General features: G+C 48.0%; 1 protein-coding gene across 10 annotated transcripts in view; it reads left to right on the top strand.

The window, feature by feature from the left end:
- The window catches only part of EPB41L4B (erythrocyte membrane protein band 4.1 like 4B), a 126,863-nt gene that overhangs the window by 38,465 nt on the left and 69,590 nt on the right, over nt 1-18,808 (top strand). For all 10 annotated transcript variants that reach the window (XR_005367134.1, XM_038553049.1, XM_038553052.1 and 7 more), the window contains exons 3-7: nt 8,583-8,625; nt 9,504-9,582; nt 11,530-11,574; nt 13,399-13,451; nt 18,515-18,635. Coding sequence is in view for 9 of the 10 variants with exons in the window: in XM_038553049.1 (XP_038408977.1) it covers nt 8,583-8,625; nt 9,504-9,582; nt 11,530-11,574; nt 13,399-13,451; nt 18,515-18,635 (341 nt within the window). In the remaining variant the exon portion in view is untranslated. The remainder of the gene's footprint in view (nt 1-8,582; nt 8,626-9,503; nt 9,583-11,529; nt 11,575-13,398; nt 13,452-18,514; nt 18,636-18,808) is intronic.

Here is an 18,808-nt window from a genome sequence, read left to right as displayed (position 1 = left end):
CTATTTGGTTTTAAGGAAACGTGTGTGTTTCTCTAGCATGTACCCCCTAGACCTGCATCACAGTTCCGTTTCCAGCTGCTTCCTGAGTGCCAGATTTAGAGTGTTCCCCTCTGTGTCTGGTATCTTCCAGCTGTCCCCAGCTCTGATACTCGTCAGCCCTCCTCTTCCCGGAAACGCCTCTCCCTTCTGCCTTCTGTGTGTCTACACACATGCAGTATTTTGGAGCTTCAGAATGTCTGCAGCCCCGGACTATGAGTCTGACCTAGTCCTCATTCCTGGCTCTGCCCCTCACTTATTTGGGGCTTTCTCCCTTGTCCTCAGTTTTCTCGTCTGTGAAATGGGGTACTTGGACCAGTTCCTAAGAGCTCTTCTAGTTCTCATGTTCCACGCGTCTGCCCCCCTTCGCTTCTCTTGTCAGAGGGAGAAAACAGCCATCGTTTCTGCCAGCAGAGCCATGTGCTGCCTGTTGCTTTGGTGCCGTGTCCTCATCCCCGGGTGACCCCTCTCCAGCCACTCGGATTCCCAGAAAGCCAAGGATGTGGCTCCATTATGAAAGACCTGGCTGTGCACCTCTGCTCACTGGGCCACCATTCATTCCCATCCGCCGGTGCCCTGGCACAGTCTTGTCAGGATCCAGGCGTCCTTCCAAGGCCAGACACCTGCAGACACTCAGACTCTACACCCTCTAATGTCTTTCCAGCTCCCAGCTCTGAGTGCCACGAAGCAGATGCAGGATCCTCGTCCACCTGACTTCACACCTGACTTTAAGGATTCCAGGATGTGCAGCAGCTGCTCCCAGAACCCTTCTTGTCAGTCTGATTTCTAGGCTGGGCTCATTACGGGCTGCGATCTGGTGATGCCTGCACTTACGTGTGTGCCTCTGCCTGTGGGTTCCCCTCCTGGCATGTTCTTTCTTACCCTGTTTAAACTTCCAGCTGTCCTTCAAGACTGTTTCAGACGACAGCTCTTCCTGCATGCGGCGTGTTCTGCACCTCCATTGCTTCTCCTCCTCTCAGGAAACCTTTGAGCTTCTTTGCCTTCTGTGGCCATTTGCTCATCTGGCCTTGGGTTCATGATCTCACCTTTCTGATGAGATCCTGAGACGTAGGACTGCTCCTTCTTGGTGACTCTTGTTGACAAGGCATACAGCCTACGACCTCAGTCTGCAGCCCCAGAAGGGACCTTAGAAGCCATTTGTCACATTTTTCTGTCTTCTTGATGGTGAAATGAAAGCCTTTAGACTTTGGCAGGGTGCTCAGTGAGTAGCATGGCTCGGATTCAAACCTAGGTCTCAGGACCTCAGGGGTAAGTGCTCTTTTCAGTACACTATGCTTGCGAGCCTGCTCTCAGCTGTAAAGTGGAGGCTGTAACATCTGTATCACAGGGAGGTTGAGGGGCTCCCCGAGCTCATAGAGGAGGAAGGGCTTTGTGGACTAACATGGGTGTTGGTTTCCTCTTTCTAGCTGGGCCAGCTGAGGGGGTGGGGGGCCAGAAGTCATCACAGCTGGGCAGCCCCGGTGGTTTAGCGGTTTAGTGCCACCTTCAGCCCAGGGTGTGATCCTGGAGTCCTGGGATCAAGTCCCACTTCAGGCTCCCTGCATGGAGCCTGCTTCTCCCTCTGCCTATGTCTGCCTCTCTCTCTCTGTGTCTCTCATGAATAAATGAATAAAATCTTAAAAAGAAAAAAAAAAGAAGTCATCAAAGCTCCTGGAGGTGACATACTTAGGCTAGCTGGAACCTGCAAGGCTGCCTTGCCTGTGGGAGAAACATTAGTGATTTAGGGTGATCCCTTTGGGACCGTTCCCTGAATCATTGATTTTCTGGGCGCCTGGGACAAATGAAGCAATTGATGGCAGGTATAATAGATGGGGGCCAGGAAGGGGACGGTCCACTGGGCTTATTGCCATGTGAGGCTCCTGCAAGAAATGATGTCCCCACCCTGCCTGGGCATGCAAATCAGAGGGCTGGCAGTGGCGGGGCTCTTGGCACAGCTCTCTGCATACCCAGCTTACGTCTCCCTTCAAAGAGCCAAGCCTGGTTACCATAGTGCGCTGCCCAGCCCTGAAGCAAGGTCAAAGTCTATTGGCATTGCCTATTTTTAGCAGTTGGGGCTGAGGCCCCCTGTTTCCCTTTTCCATATCAAGGCAGGCAGGAGCCCATTCTGTAGATCTCACCTTTGCGTAGCTCAAAGCAGGGGCAATGGTCTATTTTTATAGAGGAAAGCTTTCTTCTGAGAGAGGAAGCTCTGGCCTACACCCACCTGGCTTTCTTACAGACCGGTCAGATAGCTGCTGTTTCTCGAGTCCTCACTCTGATGAGCTCTGAGCCACACATCAACCTGAAAACTTTCCATAACCTTTATTTAACCTTCATCATCTGGAAAACGAGCCAGAGAGCAGGCCCATTTTACAGCTGACAGAGCTGAGCCTCACTAGGAGCCCTGTAAAGGTTCAGGTGAGGAGTGGAGGCAGGATTCAGAACCTGGTCTCCTTCCAAAGGGCAGCCCTTTCCACCAGGCTCCACTGGTACCCTGACCCATGGTAGCATCTCAGCCACGCACGTCCGTAAGCACGTGCCCGCAGAAAGAACACGTCCAGGCGGCAACCACTCAGCACACTGTGCCTCGGAGCTTCCTCGCTGTCAGTCTCTGTGGTGCAGAAGCAAGCAGGACACTGTCCCCGCCTGCCTCATTCTGCTGGGGGAGACGGACCATCCCTGTGGAATCCAGGGGATGGTCTGACTTCACTCTGGAGCGTGGAGGAGGACTGCCTGAGGATCAGTGATGAGCTGAGCAAGATGTCAGATGGGAGAGGAGTGGCAAGCTGGGGCAGGGGTCATAATAACCCCCCCTCCCCCGCCCAAGCTGGATCCCCCCTTCAGGTCCTGGGGGGATCGGAGTTCTGGAGGACAGGTGCGGCCCTAGTTAATCCCTTCCAGAGCCGCTCCCAGTGTGAAAAGGGAGCATTTTTGGGTGGTACACTTTGCAGCAAGGGATCCAGGAAAGGTGATTTTGGCCTTCGCCTCTAGACTTGTGGGATGTTTTTCCTCTGGTCTGTGCAGCCTAGAATCAGGTGGATGGGTAATAAGAGGCCCAGCACGGCGAGGTGAGGTTGACAGGGAATCGGTGGCCGCCCAAGGGGGTCAGTGGGCACTGAAGGGGCATTTTTGGCTTCACTCTGATGATCGCTTGGAATGCCCTCACATATGCCCCTTGTATGGACCCTACTGAGCCTTTCCACCATCTCAGATGCAGCTGGAGGGAAGTGCTATTGGCAAGTGCATTACTGTGAGAGACCGGAAACCCTTCCTTGGCCCCTGAGTTGATTGTTCAGACAGTGTGTTAGGGCACAGCCCAGTGCTCACATGAGCAAACGGTGTCAGGGGTCTCACGCATGGCCACACCCCAGGTGGGTGGCAGAGCTTGGACTCGAACTCTGATCTCTTGCCTCCTTCGATTTTTGTACAAAGGAGTGTGAAACATTCACAGGCCTCCCAGCAGCCTGTCTCTGAAGGCTGGGAGAGCAAGGGTTTTCCTGCCCATTTGCAAATATTGATGCTGGATGGAGAGCTATTGATAAAAGGGTCTTTGCAGTTGATTCACATGAATCCCCAAGAAAGTCTTGAGTAGCTGGTGTAAGTGAGGTGGTTACAGGGGCCTCATCGTGGATGAGGAGGAGAGGTCCCTCCTTAGGTGGGGAAGTGCTTCGAGCTAGTGTGTGGTGTGGAGACCCAGGGCCCTGGATGCTGACACCGCCTGATTTCTTTTTTTTTTTTTTTTAATATTTTATTTATTCATGAGAGTCACAGAGAGAGAGAGGCAGAGACACAGGCAGAGGGAGAAGCAGCTCCCTGCGGGGAGCCCGATGTGGGACTCAATCCCAGATCCTGGGATCATGCCCTGAGCCAAAGGCAGACACTTGACCACTGAGCCACCCAGGTGTCCCGACACAGACTCATTTCTGACCCTGCCTCTGCCTCAGTAGCACTGTGATTCCTGGGCCTCTGAGCCCTCAGCACAGCTACCTTCATCTGCTCTGAGACCTGAGTGAGCCATAGGTGTGACGCAGTCCAGCGTGGTTTTCTGCCGACACCCCCGAGCAAAAAATTCTGGCGCTGTCTACCTGTGGGTAGCCTCAGATCCCATAGGTGAAGGCCTAGTCCTACAAAACTGCCCCCTCCCACCTACCTCCACTCCACACTTCAGATGCCAGTCATAAGTCCAGTGCCTGTGCTTTCGCAGTGTAGATAGGAAGTCCCCCACGACCCCCTCTCGAGTTGAGTTAATTTTCTAGAACAGATCATAGTACTCAGAAACATTTTACTCACTCGATTGCCAGTCTGTTATAAAAAGAGGTAACTCAGGAGCAGCCTGACGGAAGAAATGACTCGAGCAAGGTGTAGGGCACAGTGGGCACGACAGAGCTTCCACGCCTTCCCTGCGTGTCCCACTCTCCAGATCTCTGTTCGGAAGCTCTCCGAATCCTCCGTTTTAAGTTTTTACGGAGTCTTTGTCACAAAGGCATGATGGATTAAATTATTGGGCATTAGTGATTGATCCAGCCTCCAGGCCCCGGCCCCCTCCCCTCTCCAGAGGTCAGACTCAGGTTTAACCCTTGGTCACTGGTTAGTTCCCCTGGCAACCAGCCCCCATCCTCAGGTGCTTTCTGAACGTCCCCTCGTTAACAGAAACTCAGGTGTGGTTAGAAGGGATTTGTTACCAATGTCAGGACACCTTGATTGCTCTTGTGGCGTACAAAATTCCAAGGGTTTTAAGATCTCTGTGCCAGAAACTAAGACCATATATATATATTTCTTATTATAAATCATATCACACCAGTAAGCTCCAAAAGTGTCCTTTCCCTTCTTTCTCTTTTCATCCTTTGGATATGATTTTCTCTTCAGATTTCCTTCCAGCTCTAATTTAAACATGAACTAGACACTCTGTAAGCTAAGAAAATCTACAGGTTATTAGGAAGCGAGCTACGAGTTCCACCCCTCCGACTTGATGGTGAGGGCGCAGGGGTCGTTCTGGCAGGTTTTAGACTCTTTCCAACCCCTGAGCTTCTCTTGGCTGTTGTGGTTCAAGTGCTTCTGCATAGATCTGAGACAGCTCAGTTCTACAACCAGCTGTGTGCATGTCATAGTCCATTGACGTACCGTCGGAACAGATGGGCTTTGCCAAATCGTCTCCCATCTTGATTTATGGCAGGGGTTTTGCTAAATAGACTTGGATGAGAAATTCAGATCAGAAACCACCTTTCTGGGGGATCCCTGGGTGGCGCAGCGGTTTGGCGCCTGCCTTTGGCCCAGGGCGCGATCCTGGAGACCCGGGATCGAATCCCACGTCGGGCTCCCGGTGCATGGAGCCTGCTTCTCCCTCTGCCTGTGTCTCTGCCTCTCTCTCTCTCTTTCTCTCTCTCTCTCTCTCTGTGACTGTCATAAATAAATAAAAATAAATAAAACGAACATTTAAAAAAAAAAAAAAAAAGAAACCACCTTTCTAACACCTGTTAGAGTGTTTGAGTTAAACGGCGTGCCCTTTGAACTTAGACGTGCACTCATCTATCTCCAGTGACTGGTTTACTGGTCCCTTAAGAGGGCTGGAGCCATTGGCCTTGGCCTTTGCCGACAGGCAGCGTGGCTATATTTAGCCGGGATGCAGGTGAACATCTGAGGCAGGTCCGCTGCTGCTAAATGTAGGCCTCCAGGCCCAGTCAGTGTAGGATATGATTTACCAAAGGCCACGTTGGGCCATAGTGCTTGGGTATTCATCATGAGTTGGTGTTGTAGGATAAAATATGAGTAATCAGAGTCTGGTCAGCTCCTGCAGCTAAAAAGAAAGTCGGGTCATTTTAAACTGGTTGGATACAAGATAGGTTTTATCATCTCTTGTTTTAGGATTATGGCTGGATTTCTTATCGCCTCTGATGCAGGCATGCCAACCTGATCTGAACCCTGTAGGGCCAGGGAGCTTTTAAAATGAAACTGTTTCCGATGACGTTCCCAGCTTACTGAGCCCCAGACTTTTCACAAGCCTCCATCCTGGCACGTCCTGCTTTGAGCTGCGCCCTGTGGCTGGGCACGAAGGATGGAGGCCAGGGAGGGATGGAGGCCCTGGGCAGGGAGCTCCTTAAGCAGCGTGGCCAGAGGGGAAAGCAGTCCGGGAGGAGCACTGGCCGTGAACTGTCACTTAACGCCAGCCATAAACCCTGAAATTGCTTGAGATTTTAGAAAGCCTAGACAACGATGTTCAGAAGGGGTCATGGGCATGTCAAGATCCCCAAGATCAGTAGGGTATATTCCTGGGTAAGAGGAGGATGTGGGAAAACTAAAGCACTAAATATTTAATGGGCTCTCAGGGAGCCTTTCAAAAACCACTAATGCTCTGAGATTCTGTTTAATGGATCTTGGGTGGGACCTGGGTAATCGTGACTGCAATGCACAGCCAGGGTTGAAAACCACCGGCAAGGGAACAACACAGGTCACACTTGGATCAAGACCGTAGTCGGACAGCGGAGGGAGGGGAACAGTGGGCTTGACGTGTTCTACTCCAGATGTAAGGGGACCCGAAGCAAAGAAATGGGACCAGCCCCTTTAAGCTCTGAGCATCTGGGGCTGATGAGATTAGAAGGCTGGCTGCCCCAGAACTTTCTTTGCATGGCGATAGTAAATCCATTTCAAAGCGAGGGCAGAGAGTTTAGTCATAGCCATTAGCCTGATACTTTGGCAGGATAGTAAATATACTTTTATTGTGTCCGTATCTGTCCTCCTCTGGGGGCTAAGGTCCGAGGTTTTCTGCTTGGCCGAGGGCAGTGGTGGTAGCGTATTCCGATGGGGCAAGTTGATCTTCAGAACCGGCCTGGTAGGCAAACAACCGAATGCGTAATGGAAGGGACAGCCTGGCCCAGCCCCTGGAAACAGTATTCTCATTAAAAGTAAAAGATTAAAAAAAAAAAAAAAAAAAAAAAAGTAAAAGATCATGCAGAAAAGTAAAAAAGAAAAAAATAAATGGCACTCACAGCCCCACATCTGAAACGAACATCCATAAATCCTTCCGGACGTAATCTTGATAGAAAAATAATAATTTTATATAAACAGGATCTTGGGTTTTTTTTTTGTTTTTGTTGTTTTGTTTTTTTTCTTTTCATCAAGCGTTGAGCTGCGGGTCTCTTGCCACATAGGCCCACATCAGTTTTAAAGGCTGAATAGTATTTCATCATACGGATGAGCCATTTTTTTAAAATCCTTCTCTGTTGTTGATGGACATTTAGGTCATTTCCAATTCATAGCTATTACCAGTGAGATAAAGCATCCTGCGCTTGTGCCTTTGAGATACACATCCTGCTGGGCTGATCTTCCTTTATTGCGTGATTGCTGAGCCGGAGGGTGGAGATGACAAAAGCCCACGTTCTCCCGTCGCGCTGCTCACAGCTTATTGTGTTATAAGTCACCTGTTATTTGCTTTTGTGTTTCCTTATTCCCCTCCTCCCACACAGTCACAATGGGCTCTTTGGTGAGGGGTAAGAGTACACCACACTAATTTAGTCCCACCCTTTCTCATTATTAGAGTGTGCAGAGTTGAGATTGCTTCTCAAAGTGTGTCGGCAGTCAGCAGAGGGGTCTCTGATTCCGAGCAGCTAGCGAGGAACCCATTCTGACTGTGTCGTTCCAAACGTTACCCCAACGGGGACATTTCAGTGTGTACCCAGTTGGCGTAAAGTGGTTGGAGAAGTTCCCTTTACTCCCTTTAAAAAACAATGATATGGATCATTTTATTTCTCACGGATCTAATCCGGGCCTGCTGGGGGCCGTGCCCTGTGCCTGGCATAGGACACGAGAATGATTAGAGCGCACCGTCCCTGCCCTCCAGGGCTTGGGATCGCCGGCAGGGGCTCACAGTGCAACGGTCCTAAATGCTGTTTGCCATAGAAGTTGAGCCGCTGACGCTGATCAGGATGTACGTGTCAACCACTTGAACATTACAGAGGGACCTGCATCTGAGGGAGATGGTTTTGTGATTTCCTGGGGGTGGATGGGACCCAAGTATTTTTTCTGATGAAAACGACAGGGAGTTGAAATGTCCTCGTTGACCAGAGCAAAATTCTCTCCAGCAAATCCCCTGCCTGTCTTCCCATCTTCCTTGAGAAAAGAATAAAGAGGTTTGGGTTTTATCATTTTCACATTTACAGCGACAGAGCTTCAAGACCCATGCGTGGTCAGAGATCCCTGCAGTGTGGCTTGTAGTCTTTACTAGGCTGATGGTGACTTTGGGATAGATAGTTGAAGAAGATTGAGGGTAACTAGAGGGTCTTCTCACAGATCAATTAGTTAAAAGGTTTTGAGTTCTTTTAGGCACCTCTTTGAAACGTTTACTCTCCCAAGAAAAAATGTATTTATTGTGCATAAGCGTAGTTTTTTTTTTTTTAATACCATCCCAAGCAGTTTGCTGATCCTGGTCTGAAAGCCTCGATCCCTGGTTTTATGGGTGGAATGACTAAGGTTTACGGAGGAGGGTAAATGTGGGTTATATCGACTAGCTGATGAACTATACCTAAAGAAACTTTTTCTTTCTTATCTTTCAGCACTGGCTGGATCATTCCAAACCCATAAAAAAGCAGATGAAAAGTAAGTAAGCAGAATTTAGCTTACTCACTTATTTCTTTTATCAGAGAATTAAAAAAAACTCCTTTGCCAGGGTTTTGAGGTATTATGTTATCCTCAGGACTTGAGAGGGCTTTAAAATAGATTCGGTTTTAAGTGGATGATTTTCCATTTCTTCAGGCTGGCCAAAATGTGAGAGTTTAAAATATGGATAAGAGTTTTTGGGTGGGTATTAAAAAACAGACTACGCTTCATTTGAAATCAGGCACCCTTGCCAGTGAGAACTGATTAATATGCTATTCAGAAGGGTGATTTTACACCTATTACATTAATTTGCTAATGAGTTAGAAAAGTAGACTCAGAGAACGGGAAAGCAGGAGTTCTGACAATCTGGTCCAGCTCTCGGATTTTACAGGTGTGGTAAGCACATTTCTTCAAGGTTGTGCATGCGTGGGTAATTTCAAAACATATATAATACTTTACGGTGTCCTTACTGTATTTTTAGATTACAGAACACTTGCTGTTTATGCGTCACTTTACTTTAGCCCACTTCGTATTTTGTAAAAAGTTAGTATCTGTTTGGAATATCTTGGCAATTGGGTGAAAGTAAAATGTCAGCTCTTAGTAATTCATCTAGATGGTTAGAGTTTTTATTCCAGAATGAGTTACTCGCTACTGCATCTTCGTCAACATGAAAGCACATTTTAGGTTTCCAAACTCAAGGATTGAAAAGGACTCACTAGCTTTAGAAGCCCCATCGTGCCCTCCCCAGTGTAACAGTGAATGTGTGACTAGATTTAACATGTTTTTTTTTTTTTTTCCTTTTGTCCATTCTGTGATCTTCAAAACTGGGGGGAAAAAAAAAAAAAAACCTCTTCATCCTTCCATCTCCATATGTTTAGTCGGACCTGCTTATGCTTTGCACTTTCGAGTTAAATATTATTCTTCAGAACCGAACAACCTTCGCGAAGAGTTTACAAGGTAGGTCAAAATGTGGAACAAGATCCCCCCACCCCGTGCCCCCGGTAGCACTTACCTTATAACTCATGGGTCCTCTGAGTTGTGGGGCGGCCTCCTCTTCCATGTGCTGACTTTATATTCTGAGCAAAAGTTATTAGTACTTTGCCTGTGCTTATCTCTGCATTCTGTTGGAAATCTACCCTTTGCTCCATCTGACCTTTTTCTTAGTGAATCGCAATTAAAAGATTTATTTTCTCGCCACATTTCTATCTCACTGGGCTGTGGGTCAGTTGGTTAGTCGTTCTATGGCACTTCATTTTTGTCGAGGTACAAGAAGGGAAGGCAGGTATTGGAAGAGCGTTTCTTAGTCCCAAATTGCCATCTTATTATTTTTTTTAAGGGGCTGCACAGTGTTCCCTTGATTGCTACCCTATCAAAGTTGTTGGAGTCCCTTCATGTTGTCTTGCAGCCCCACTGGATTTCTTTTGAAGTGTGCCCGCCTATGCCTGTCTCTTAGACTTCAGAAACAGTGTTGAAGCAAAAGAGACTTTAAAAACATTTTAAGTATGGAATTTCCCTCCGGCTGCCCTTCTGTCAGTGAGCTTCTCTACCCAGCCTTCTGCTGCTTTTTGCTTCCCTAGAACCTCCTTGTCATTTACCTGATAGACAGTAGTGGTGACATGTTAGCCCATGGTGGTGGCCACTAGCCTGGAGATGAGCACCTAAGGAACACTTCAAAGACTGCTTATCACCATTCTCTGCGCTGAAGAGGTCCACTGACCTTGGGTAGTTAGGTTTTCCTGTAGAAATTGGAGGTTCTGGCCATATCAGCATATCAGCACTTGTGTTCTCTCTGATGTGGGTACTCAACTCAGTGGTGGCTAAGCAGCTGTCGGAAGCAGGAACATTCTGGAATGTACTAGAACCTTCAGCTCCCCCATCCTTTGATTTCTGGGTCACCCACATTCTCCTATATCCATCCCAACAGAGAGTGACTGTCTGCATTGTTTACAAAGTTTAAACAAATTATTCTAGAGTTCCACCTCCGAGTCCCTTATGAAACATGCTGCTTCTAGCCATCATCAAAGCCAGTGATTCTTAACCAGGGTTGTGTGAATCAGAAACACCTAGGAAGCTTTTGAACAAATCAGATTCCTGGGGGCCACTCTTGCATGTAAGGCTGATTCCCTAGGTATGGAGCAGAGTGTGGGTAGCTTTGGCTTTTACAAAGCACTATAAGTGGTTCTGATGCCCACATCCTCCTGGTTAAAAAAAAAAAAAAAAAACAGTTAAGCCAAGACACTTAATCTTTTTTCTTCTTTTTACTTAAGTGAACACTACTTGTGCTATTTGCTGCTTTCCTCTCCCCATTTCTCATTACCCCACAACCCGCTGCAGCCCAGTTCTGGGATTTTTTTTTGGGGGGGGGGGTGTGCGTGTGCGTGCGCATGCATGCGTACACGTGTTTGTTTTTAAAAGACAGAGTCTGCAGTTAACCTGCATCAGGAAAAAAGCCTCAAGCAGTTGCTAACTACAGTTAGCTGTAAACGTTCTGATACAAGCAGCTGCACCCTTCCCGGAATCTGCTGGTGGGACTGGCTGAGGGCCAAGCCCAGTGGCCTCGCCCTGTCCGTTTGACTGGACGCACCGCATGCCCGTGTGTGAGCTCCCTTCTCAAGCACCAGCCGTGCTGCAGAGGCCGTCATTAGACTGTGCGGTGTCTCATGTTCCATCTTCCAAGTATCTTGCAAATTCTATACCTGCGCTCACCTGCCTAAGCTAGGTTCTGGGATGCCTTCCTGGAGACTCAGGAGGAGATGCTTCCACCAAAGTTCTCATTTGATTTGGACTCCTTTTTACAATGCAGAATTCTGGGCTATGTGCGGGGCGGGATCTGTGATGGGAAGTTGGGGATTGGGAGCGGCTGGGAAAAAGTACCCTCTGTTGACTTTTGTGTATGTTTGTCAGGTACCTGTTTGTTTTACAACTCAGGCATGACATTCTTTCAGGAAAGTAAGTATGTTTTTGTTCTAACTCTTAACCCAGGATAGATCATAGTATATTTCTAAATCACTGTTGTTGTTGTTGTTGTTTTAACTCTTCTACCCTTGTTCCCTTTTCAAAATTCAAAAAAAGTACACCAGGCATTGTAAAGTGAGTCTAATACTTGTATCACTGTCATCATCATCTTATTTTTAAATGATTACTATATGGCTTGAAGCATTTCCAAGAGCATTAATATCTTAAGTGATGTGTATTTGGGAATAATTCTCTCCTTAATCACATCACTGCCCCATTCATAATGGCTTTTGTCGTATTTGCGAGCAAGATACGTTATTAGTATGTATACACTTACAAGCATTTGGGTAGTCAGAAGTCTCATTCATCACCATCTGCATTTAAGCAAAGAAAGAGGTTATGTTCTGATTCTGATAGGAGGTTTAGACATCTCATCTCATTTCCTTTTCCCCTCTTAAAAAATGATTTTTCAATACTAGGCCTCTGGCGACAATGATTGCTGAGCACAAGAAGCATTGGCACTGATGTGGTTGGTCTCGCCCGCAGTATTTATTTTAAAGATGTGAAATTTCAGCGATCATAGCTTTTACAGTTGTGTCACTTTTCCACATACACATTGACCATTTTCTATTCCATGGAAAACGAAGACTTACACTGAATCTAAAAAGCGATCCCTGATGTTGACAAGAGCACATCTTGATTTTGAATATAATCAGAAGGAAATCTGAAAAGTGATTTCCGATTTTGCAGACCCTGCACAGAACAACATGCTATTAAAAACCCTAGTGCAGCATATACCATAGAACAAGTAGATTGTACAGTGTATACATTTGCCTTATTCAGCTATGCAATACAAATCTTTGGTGTGTGTATTATGAGTGTGTGTCTATTTTTATCTCTCTCTCTCTCTCTGCATACTGTGCTCCTCATCCTGAAGGCCTCTTAACTCTAGTAACTGTCTTCAGTTTGGAAAAATATTAATGGCGACATCTTGCATTTGTACAGTACTTTGCAGTTTATGTGCGCTTCAGCCTCATTTACTGTACTTCAAAGCGGAATGGTGTTCTGGCCTCCTTCCCTCTGGATGGCCTTGAGCAAGACACCTGAACACTCAGTTCCTCGTCTCTAAATTGGGGGATGGATGGGGGAGCCCTGGCCACACCCGTCTTAGAGGTGTATGAACTCCGCGCATTGAGCACACTCAGTAGTACATGTGAAAGGCTTTGGAAACTATGAAGTGCTATACAATGTGTGTCATTATTATTTTTCTAACTCAATTTGTAATTCTAAGTGTGAATGAGATCAGTGATTTGAGGTTTGTAATACACCTCTGTGGCTCTGCCTCCGTTATACTTATTAGAACGCTTGAGTGTATCCAGCTGTCCTGGCAGTGTTAGATATTGTGTCTGTCTGTTTATTTTTAACACTATGACCTGGTTTCAAGAAATATTTAAGGCAGCTTGAAAAGGCGCATGTACTGTATCAAGTAAGTTCCAAAATCACAAGGCAAAGGGAAGGCTTTTCAGTCTATTTCCCAAACCTCCCCATTCTTGCCAAATTCAGTGAAATTGCCCACAGGGTGGATAGAAACTATACCTGGTTGGGTTGTTTTGCTAGATGGTGAGCCTGACTTTGGGAAATAGGTAGTGGAAGTCAGCTTGTTTGCATTCTTTAACGTGAACGGCAAAAATAGAAGCCACTGGGAAAAATCATTATCTAAATATCACTACCTTTCGAAAAATGACTTTAATGATATTTTGTATGGTTTATGAGTATTAAAGTTCATATACAGAATTAATTTCCTCTCTTTTTTTCAAGATTGAAATGCCCCTATGAAACGGCTGTGGAATTAGCTGCTCTCTGTCTACAAGGTACATTATTCTTTAGTGGTAATTAGCATTTTCATGTTATGCTCTTGTTTCAACAATTGATTATCCTGTGTACCAGGCTCAGTTCTCCTCTTTGGGGGTATAAATGAATACAGTACGGCCTCCATCTCTCAAGTAGCTAATGGTCCCGTGAGGACATGGCAAAACCACATACAGGGTACAGTGTAGTTCCCCCAAGGAAGACCTGCAGGAGGCTTGGAAGGCGAAGGCCCTTCGGGGGGATGAAAATGAACAAAGGAATCAAGGGACAAAATAGAAAAGTATAGAGAGGTGCCAGCAATGGAGCAGTGTTGGAGGGTGGAAGTTCGGAAACCTGGATAAGTGGACAACCTTGAACCTTGTTTAAAGAGCATGACCTTCATGCTGGTCAGCAGTAGGCCTTTGAGGGCTCTTAAGAGGAAGGCAGGCCTGGGGAGGTGTGCTTTTGGAAAGGTCACACTGGCTGTGATGGGGAGAAGGGACTGGAGCAAGACCAGGGTGAGGGGTGCGGTGAGAAGGTTTTGCTGTAATAAAAGGAAATTGACTGGGGCAGAGGGGTACACACCCACACACACACATCCCCAAAAAACCAACATTGGTGGTACAAGAGAAGGACCTGGTCATTAGATCAGTATTGAAAAGGGGAGTCAGGGAAGGTCATAGATGGATTCCAGTGGTGTGTGATGGGAACAGTGAATGGTTAGGAGAGTTGGCTCCAATGGAGGAGATACCTGTGTAGGGCCTCTTGGTTGACAGATGCCAGTGGGACCTTCAGTAGCTTCTTGAGTTTGCACATCAGAGAGGTCAAGCCAGAGCATTAACAGGGAGTCCTCTGCTTGCAGGTAGGAGTTAGATGGTGATTTGCCTGCATGAGCGTCAACCTTGACTTGACTCTTCCATATTATGCACTGGTGGATTTTAGTTTAAAATGCACAAGAAACACTTGCTAGAGTCTCCAGCATTAATTAAGAGGATACTAACATGTAACTGCACATAAGGAATTTTATCGGCACATCAGAGAGACATATGTTGTAGATTTGTTTACCAGCATGTTCATCGGCTTCTATGGGATAATGAATTATGATGTATTCATTCATAATTACTAATTAATTTTGAACACCATATTAAGATTTGGCTTCCAGTTTTTGTATTTGCCAATTTTTAAAAGTGGATCTAAGTCTTCAAATCATAAAATCAGTACACATTTATCATAGAATATCAGGACAGCCGCACAGTAGACAAGTAGAAGGAAGGAAGGAACCCATCATCCTGCCATCCATAGACAATCAAGAGTTTCTGTGAGTTGGGTACAGTTTTTAAAATGTAATTCTGATCAGTTATATACAATTTTTTATGATTTTCTACTTGGTATTTTTAGTACAAGTATTTTGTCATAAAGATGATTTTTAATGACTGGAGGATATTCCCTTTACCTGACATTTCTATTCCTCAGTCACTTTTTAATTCTTGTTCTCTAATGGGGGCTCGCATGTAGTAGGTGCTCAGTTAAGTATAGAATGAATCAAATGAAGTTGGAGAGGCCCCTCAAAGACTTTGGTTGGGGACGCCTAAGTGGCTCAAGAGCATCTGCTTTGGCTCAGGTCATGATCCCGGGTTCCTGGGATCGAGTCCCGCATCAGGCTCCCCACAGGGAGCCTGCGTCTCCCTCTGCCTGTGTCTCTGCCTCTCTCTGTGTGTCTCTCTCATGAATAAATAAATATATAAAATCTTTTAAAAAAAACAAAGACTTTAGTTGAAGGAGGAGCCTGCCCATGAGGTCTGAGAGCTACCTCTACCATCAGGTGGTAGAGGTGACAATAGGCCATCTGTAAATGTCTGTGCCACATACAATGCCAGGTGCTTCACGTCCACATTTTCATGACACAACAGTCCTTATGGTAAGTGCTGTAAGGATCTATAATGGCTTAGAGAACGTGGAAATCTCTCCATTTTGGCCAGGGACAGATTTCCCCAGCTGGCCAAGTGGCATCCACTCTGGAGTTTCTGAGTCTCCAGGAGGTATATACCATTAGAGTTGGTGGCCCGGCGATAGGTGTCAGAGTGTAGTTAACAGGATGAAGGCAATCAACCCACAGGTCCTGAACCATTAGAGCTGGAGGCGCATGTATTACCATCTCCCCTCACCCCCCTCCGCACTCCCTCACTTCCCTGCCGTGTGCTGAAGGCATCACTACACTCCCAAAGCCCGGCTCTGATAGGACCATTTGCTGTGCCCCAGAGCCGAGGCAGACATGAATGAGATCAGCTGTCTGTGAGCCTTTCTCCTGGAAGTGACCCACTTGAGTTGAAACTACAACAGAGTGTAATTTAAGATGCAGTCATTGTGTCAAGTACAAATGAAAAGGCTGAAGGCTTAGACACTCAAGTTGGGAAGTTCTTGTTACGTTGTCCCTCCATGGCCTCTTTCCCCCACATCCCATTGGGAAGCGCCACAGCCTTTCCAGTGCAACCACAGCGAAGCCAGCTTCATCAGACCATCAAGATCGCTCGAGCGGGTCTGGGTTCAAATAAAATGTGGGCTGTGTTTCCTCCCTTGCTTGGGCCTTGAAGACGTGTCTTGCTGTGGTTGTCCTTGAGTTAGTGGTACCCCTCCAGAGTTGTGATGCAGTGGCCCTGAGTGAAGGCTGTGCTCTTTTAAGGTAGATTTGAAAGTTAATCCAGGCAAAAAGAAAGGGGAGGAGGAGAATGGAACAGTCGTTTGCTGGGTGCCCATGATCTTCCATCCTTGCAGCAGTTCCCATTTTACTGACTGGGCATCAGAGATGGATGGAGAGCTGTTAAGTGACTTGCCCAGATCCTACAGATAGCGTATGGTAGAGGGGGATTCCAGCATTCCCGCGTCCGAGCCGTTTCCACCACCCTCGGCACCCTCCACAGCGAGGACCCTGGCTGCAGACAGAGTTCACAGATGGTGGAGGGTCGTTTTGCAGGCAGATTTTTGGGAGGCAGGTGTGCTGTCTCAGAATCTATGTACCGGGCATCACTCAGGCCTGTTCTGGTCCAGTGATGGTGAGAAGGGACACTGGCACCCTTTCCCGGTCTCAGGAAAACTTTATCATCGTCTAGTTTCTCCCTCTGTGCTCGATGATTCCAGTGGTGTCGCCGAGACACCACTAAACCCAGGGCTCTGTTGCCCCACTTTGGCCCATGGGTGCAGGAGAAGGGTGGTTCACAGGAGGGAGATCTCCTCCCAGACTGTCCCTCTAGCCCCACCAGCTCCCCAGTTTCAGGGTGAGTGCTTGGTTAGAGGACAGTGGTGGCCCTAGCAGCCCAGCCCTTCCCTTGGCTGGGTGAATATTTCCAGAGCAGAATATTCATTTGTGACTTTGCCGGAGGTACAAGTAGCTGCACACACACCCCCGACCCCCACCCAGACCACCCTGGTGATTTTAGGGTGCCCTCTGCCTCAGATGCTTCAGAGTTGCAAATGAAGGGCTTCCATCAGGTGAGGAAGCATTTACCAGCATCCCCCACACACTCCATGGCAAGCAGTGTCTCTTACAGCACCCCCCCCCCCCCCCCCCCCCCCGCCTCCGCCCCGCCCCATGGCTCCTCTGAGCTCACTTCTGCAAGTGAACCAGAGTCCCTCCAGGAGGGTGAGCTCTGGCACTGGAAAGGCTGCTGGGTAGTTAGTTGCCCGTTGCTGGTGGGGTTCAGACGGCTGCTGACTCATCAGTTGGTGGGATTTGTTGTGTTAAGCAGTGATTCTCAAGGTGTGTTCCCAGGTCACGCTGCATCAGCCTTACCTGGGAACTTGTTAGAAGTGCAAATTCTCAGGATGCCTGTGTGGCTCGGTGGTTGAGCAGCTGCCTTCCACTGGGTTGTGATCCCAGGGGTCCTGGGGTCAAGTTCTTCTGCATTAGGCTCTCCGCAGGGAGCCTGCTTCTCCCTCTGCCTATGTCTCTGCCTCTCTCTCTCTGTGTGCCTCATGAATAAATAAGTAAAATTAAAAAAAAAAAATTCTCAGGCCTTATTCCAGACCAGTGGAATCAGAATCTTGGGGTATGGGCTTCAACAGTGTGTGTTTTAGCGAGCCCTCGGGATGACCATAATGCACATGCCAGTTCAAAAGCCAGTATTGCAGATCCATGCTTTTCAAAGTAACCTGTGCACCAGTCACCTGGGCATCTGGTGAAAGGGCAGGTTCTGCTTCAGTAGGTCTGATGATTGTGCGTTATGAGCAAAGTCCCAGGTGATGCTGATGCTGGACCACCCTTTGTGCAGCAGGGTGTTAGAGAAACCTCTGGAGGATTCCCTTTCATCCAGGGGTCTGCTCCCTGAGCTGCAGGGGTGGGGTCCAGGGTGGGGAGAGTGGATTTTCTCACTTGTGTCTTGGAAGCACGGGACCCCCTGTGTCCTCGGGCCCTTCATACTATGGGGTAACTTGGCCAGAGCCACTAGGGTGCTGCACACTTTGGGGTTTTTGCTGGGGCTCCTGGTGTGGCTGCTCTTCTTTGCACTCCCGGCTTCCTCCTGGTTCTGGCCGACTTGCTGCAGTTGCTCCTGCAGCCGGATCACCCCCCCCCTCCTCCCTGCCCCCCCCCTCCTCCCTCCGCCTCTCTCCCTCCCAAGTATTTTCCCCCAGACTCTACCCGTACTGAATCTGGGATTGGGCCTCTGGAGCAGGGCGGGCTGGGGAGCAGGCTGGGGGGTGCTGCTGGGGGGGTGTTGGGGGGCCTTCAGTGAGAGCTGGGTTAAATAGCTGTTTCTGAGCACGCCCTCATTCTCTGCAGTTGCCTTTTATTGCAGATCTGGGCTCTACCACTTTACAGGGGAAATACAACCTGGGCCTCCTCGGGTGGGAGAAACAGTCGAGAGCAAAACTGTCCTCACTGAGAGAGTGGTGTTTTGCCGAGTGGGGCGGGCGTGAGGAGGATTCTTGGGGATTCTGAATGTGCTGTGGGCACCAGGTGGGAAGGGCGCTCCCCCCGCGGGGGCACCTGCGCTTTATGATCGTGCCAGCTGCCTCTGGACCTGGTTGCAGCAGTCACCGAAGGAAGGTATTCAACGTCTCCCCGTTTTTCTCCCTTTTATGACCCTCGCAGCGGAGCTGGGGGAGTGCGAGCTTCCAGAACACACGCCAGAGCTTGTGTCTGAGTTTCGGTTCATTCCAAATCAGACAGAAGCGATGGAATTTGATATCTTCCAGAGATGGAAAGAGTGCAGGTACCTCGATGCTACCCTCTAGCATTCTGATAATGTTTATTTTGTGCTGTGTAAGCGTGTTTCGGACTCTGATGTGCCAGGAGAATCGCTCCGGGTGAAGCCTGTGAGGCTGCAGCTCCAGCTCTGCACTTCTGGCCTGTTGTTCCAAAGGCCCACGCGACCCCCCGTCTCTC

Source organism: Canis lupus, chromosome 11, assembly GCF_011100685.1.
Source record: "Canis lupus familiaris isolate Mischka breed German Shepherd chromosome 11, alternate assembly UU_Cfam_GSD_1.0, whole genome shotgun sequence".
NCBI lineage: Eukaryota > Metazoa > Chordata > Mammalia > Carnivora > Canidae > Canis > Canis lupus.
The sequence above is the reverse complement of the archived record's forward strand: the minus strand, read 5'-3'. Positions and strand labels throughout refer to the sequence as shown.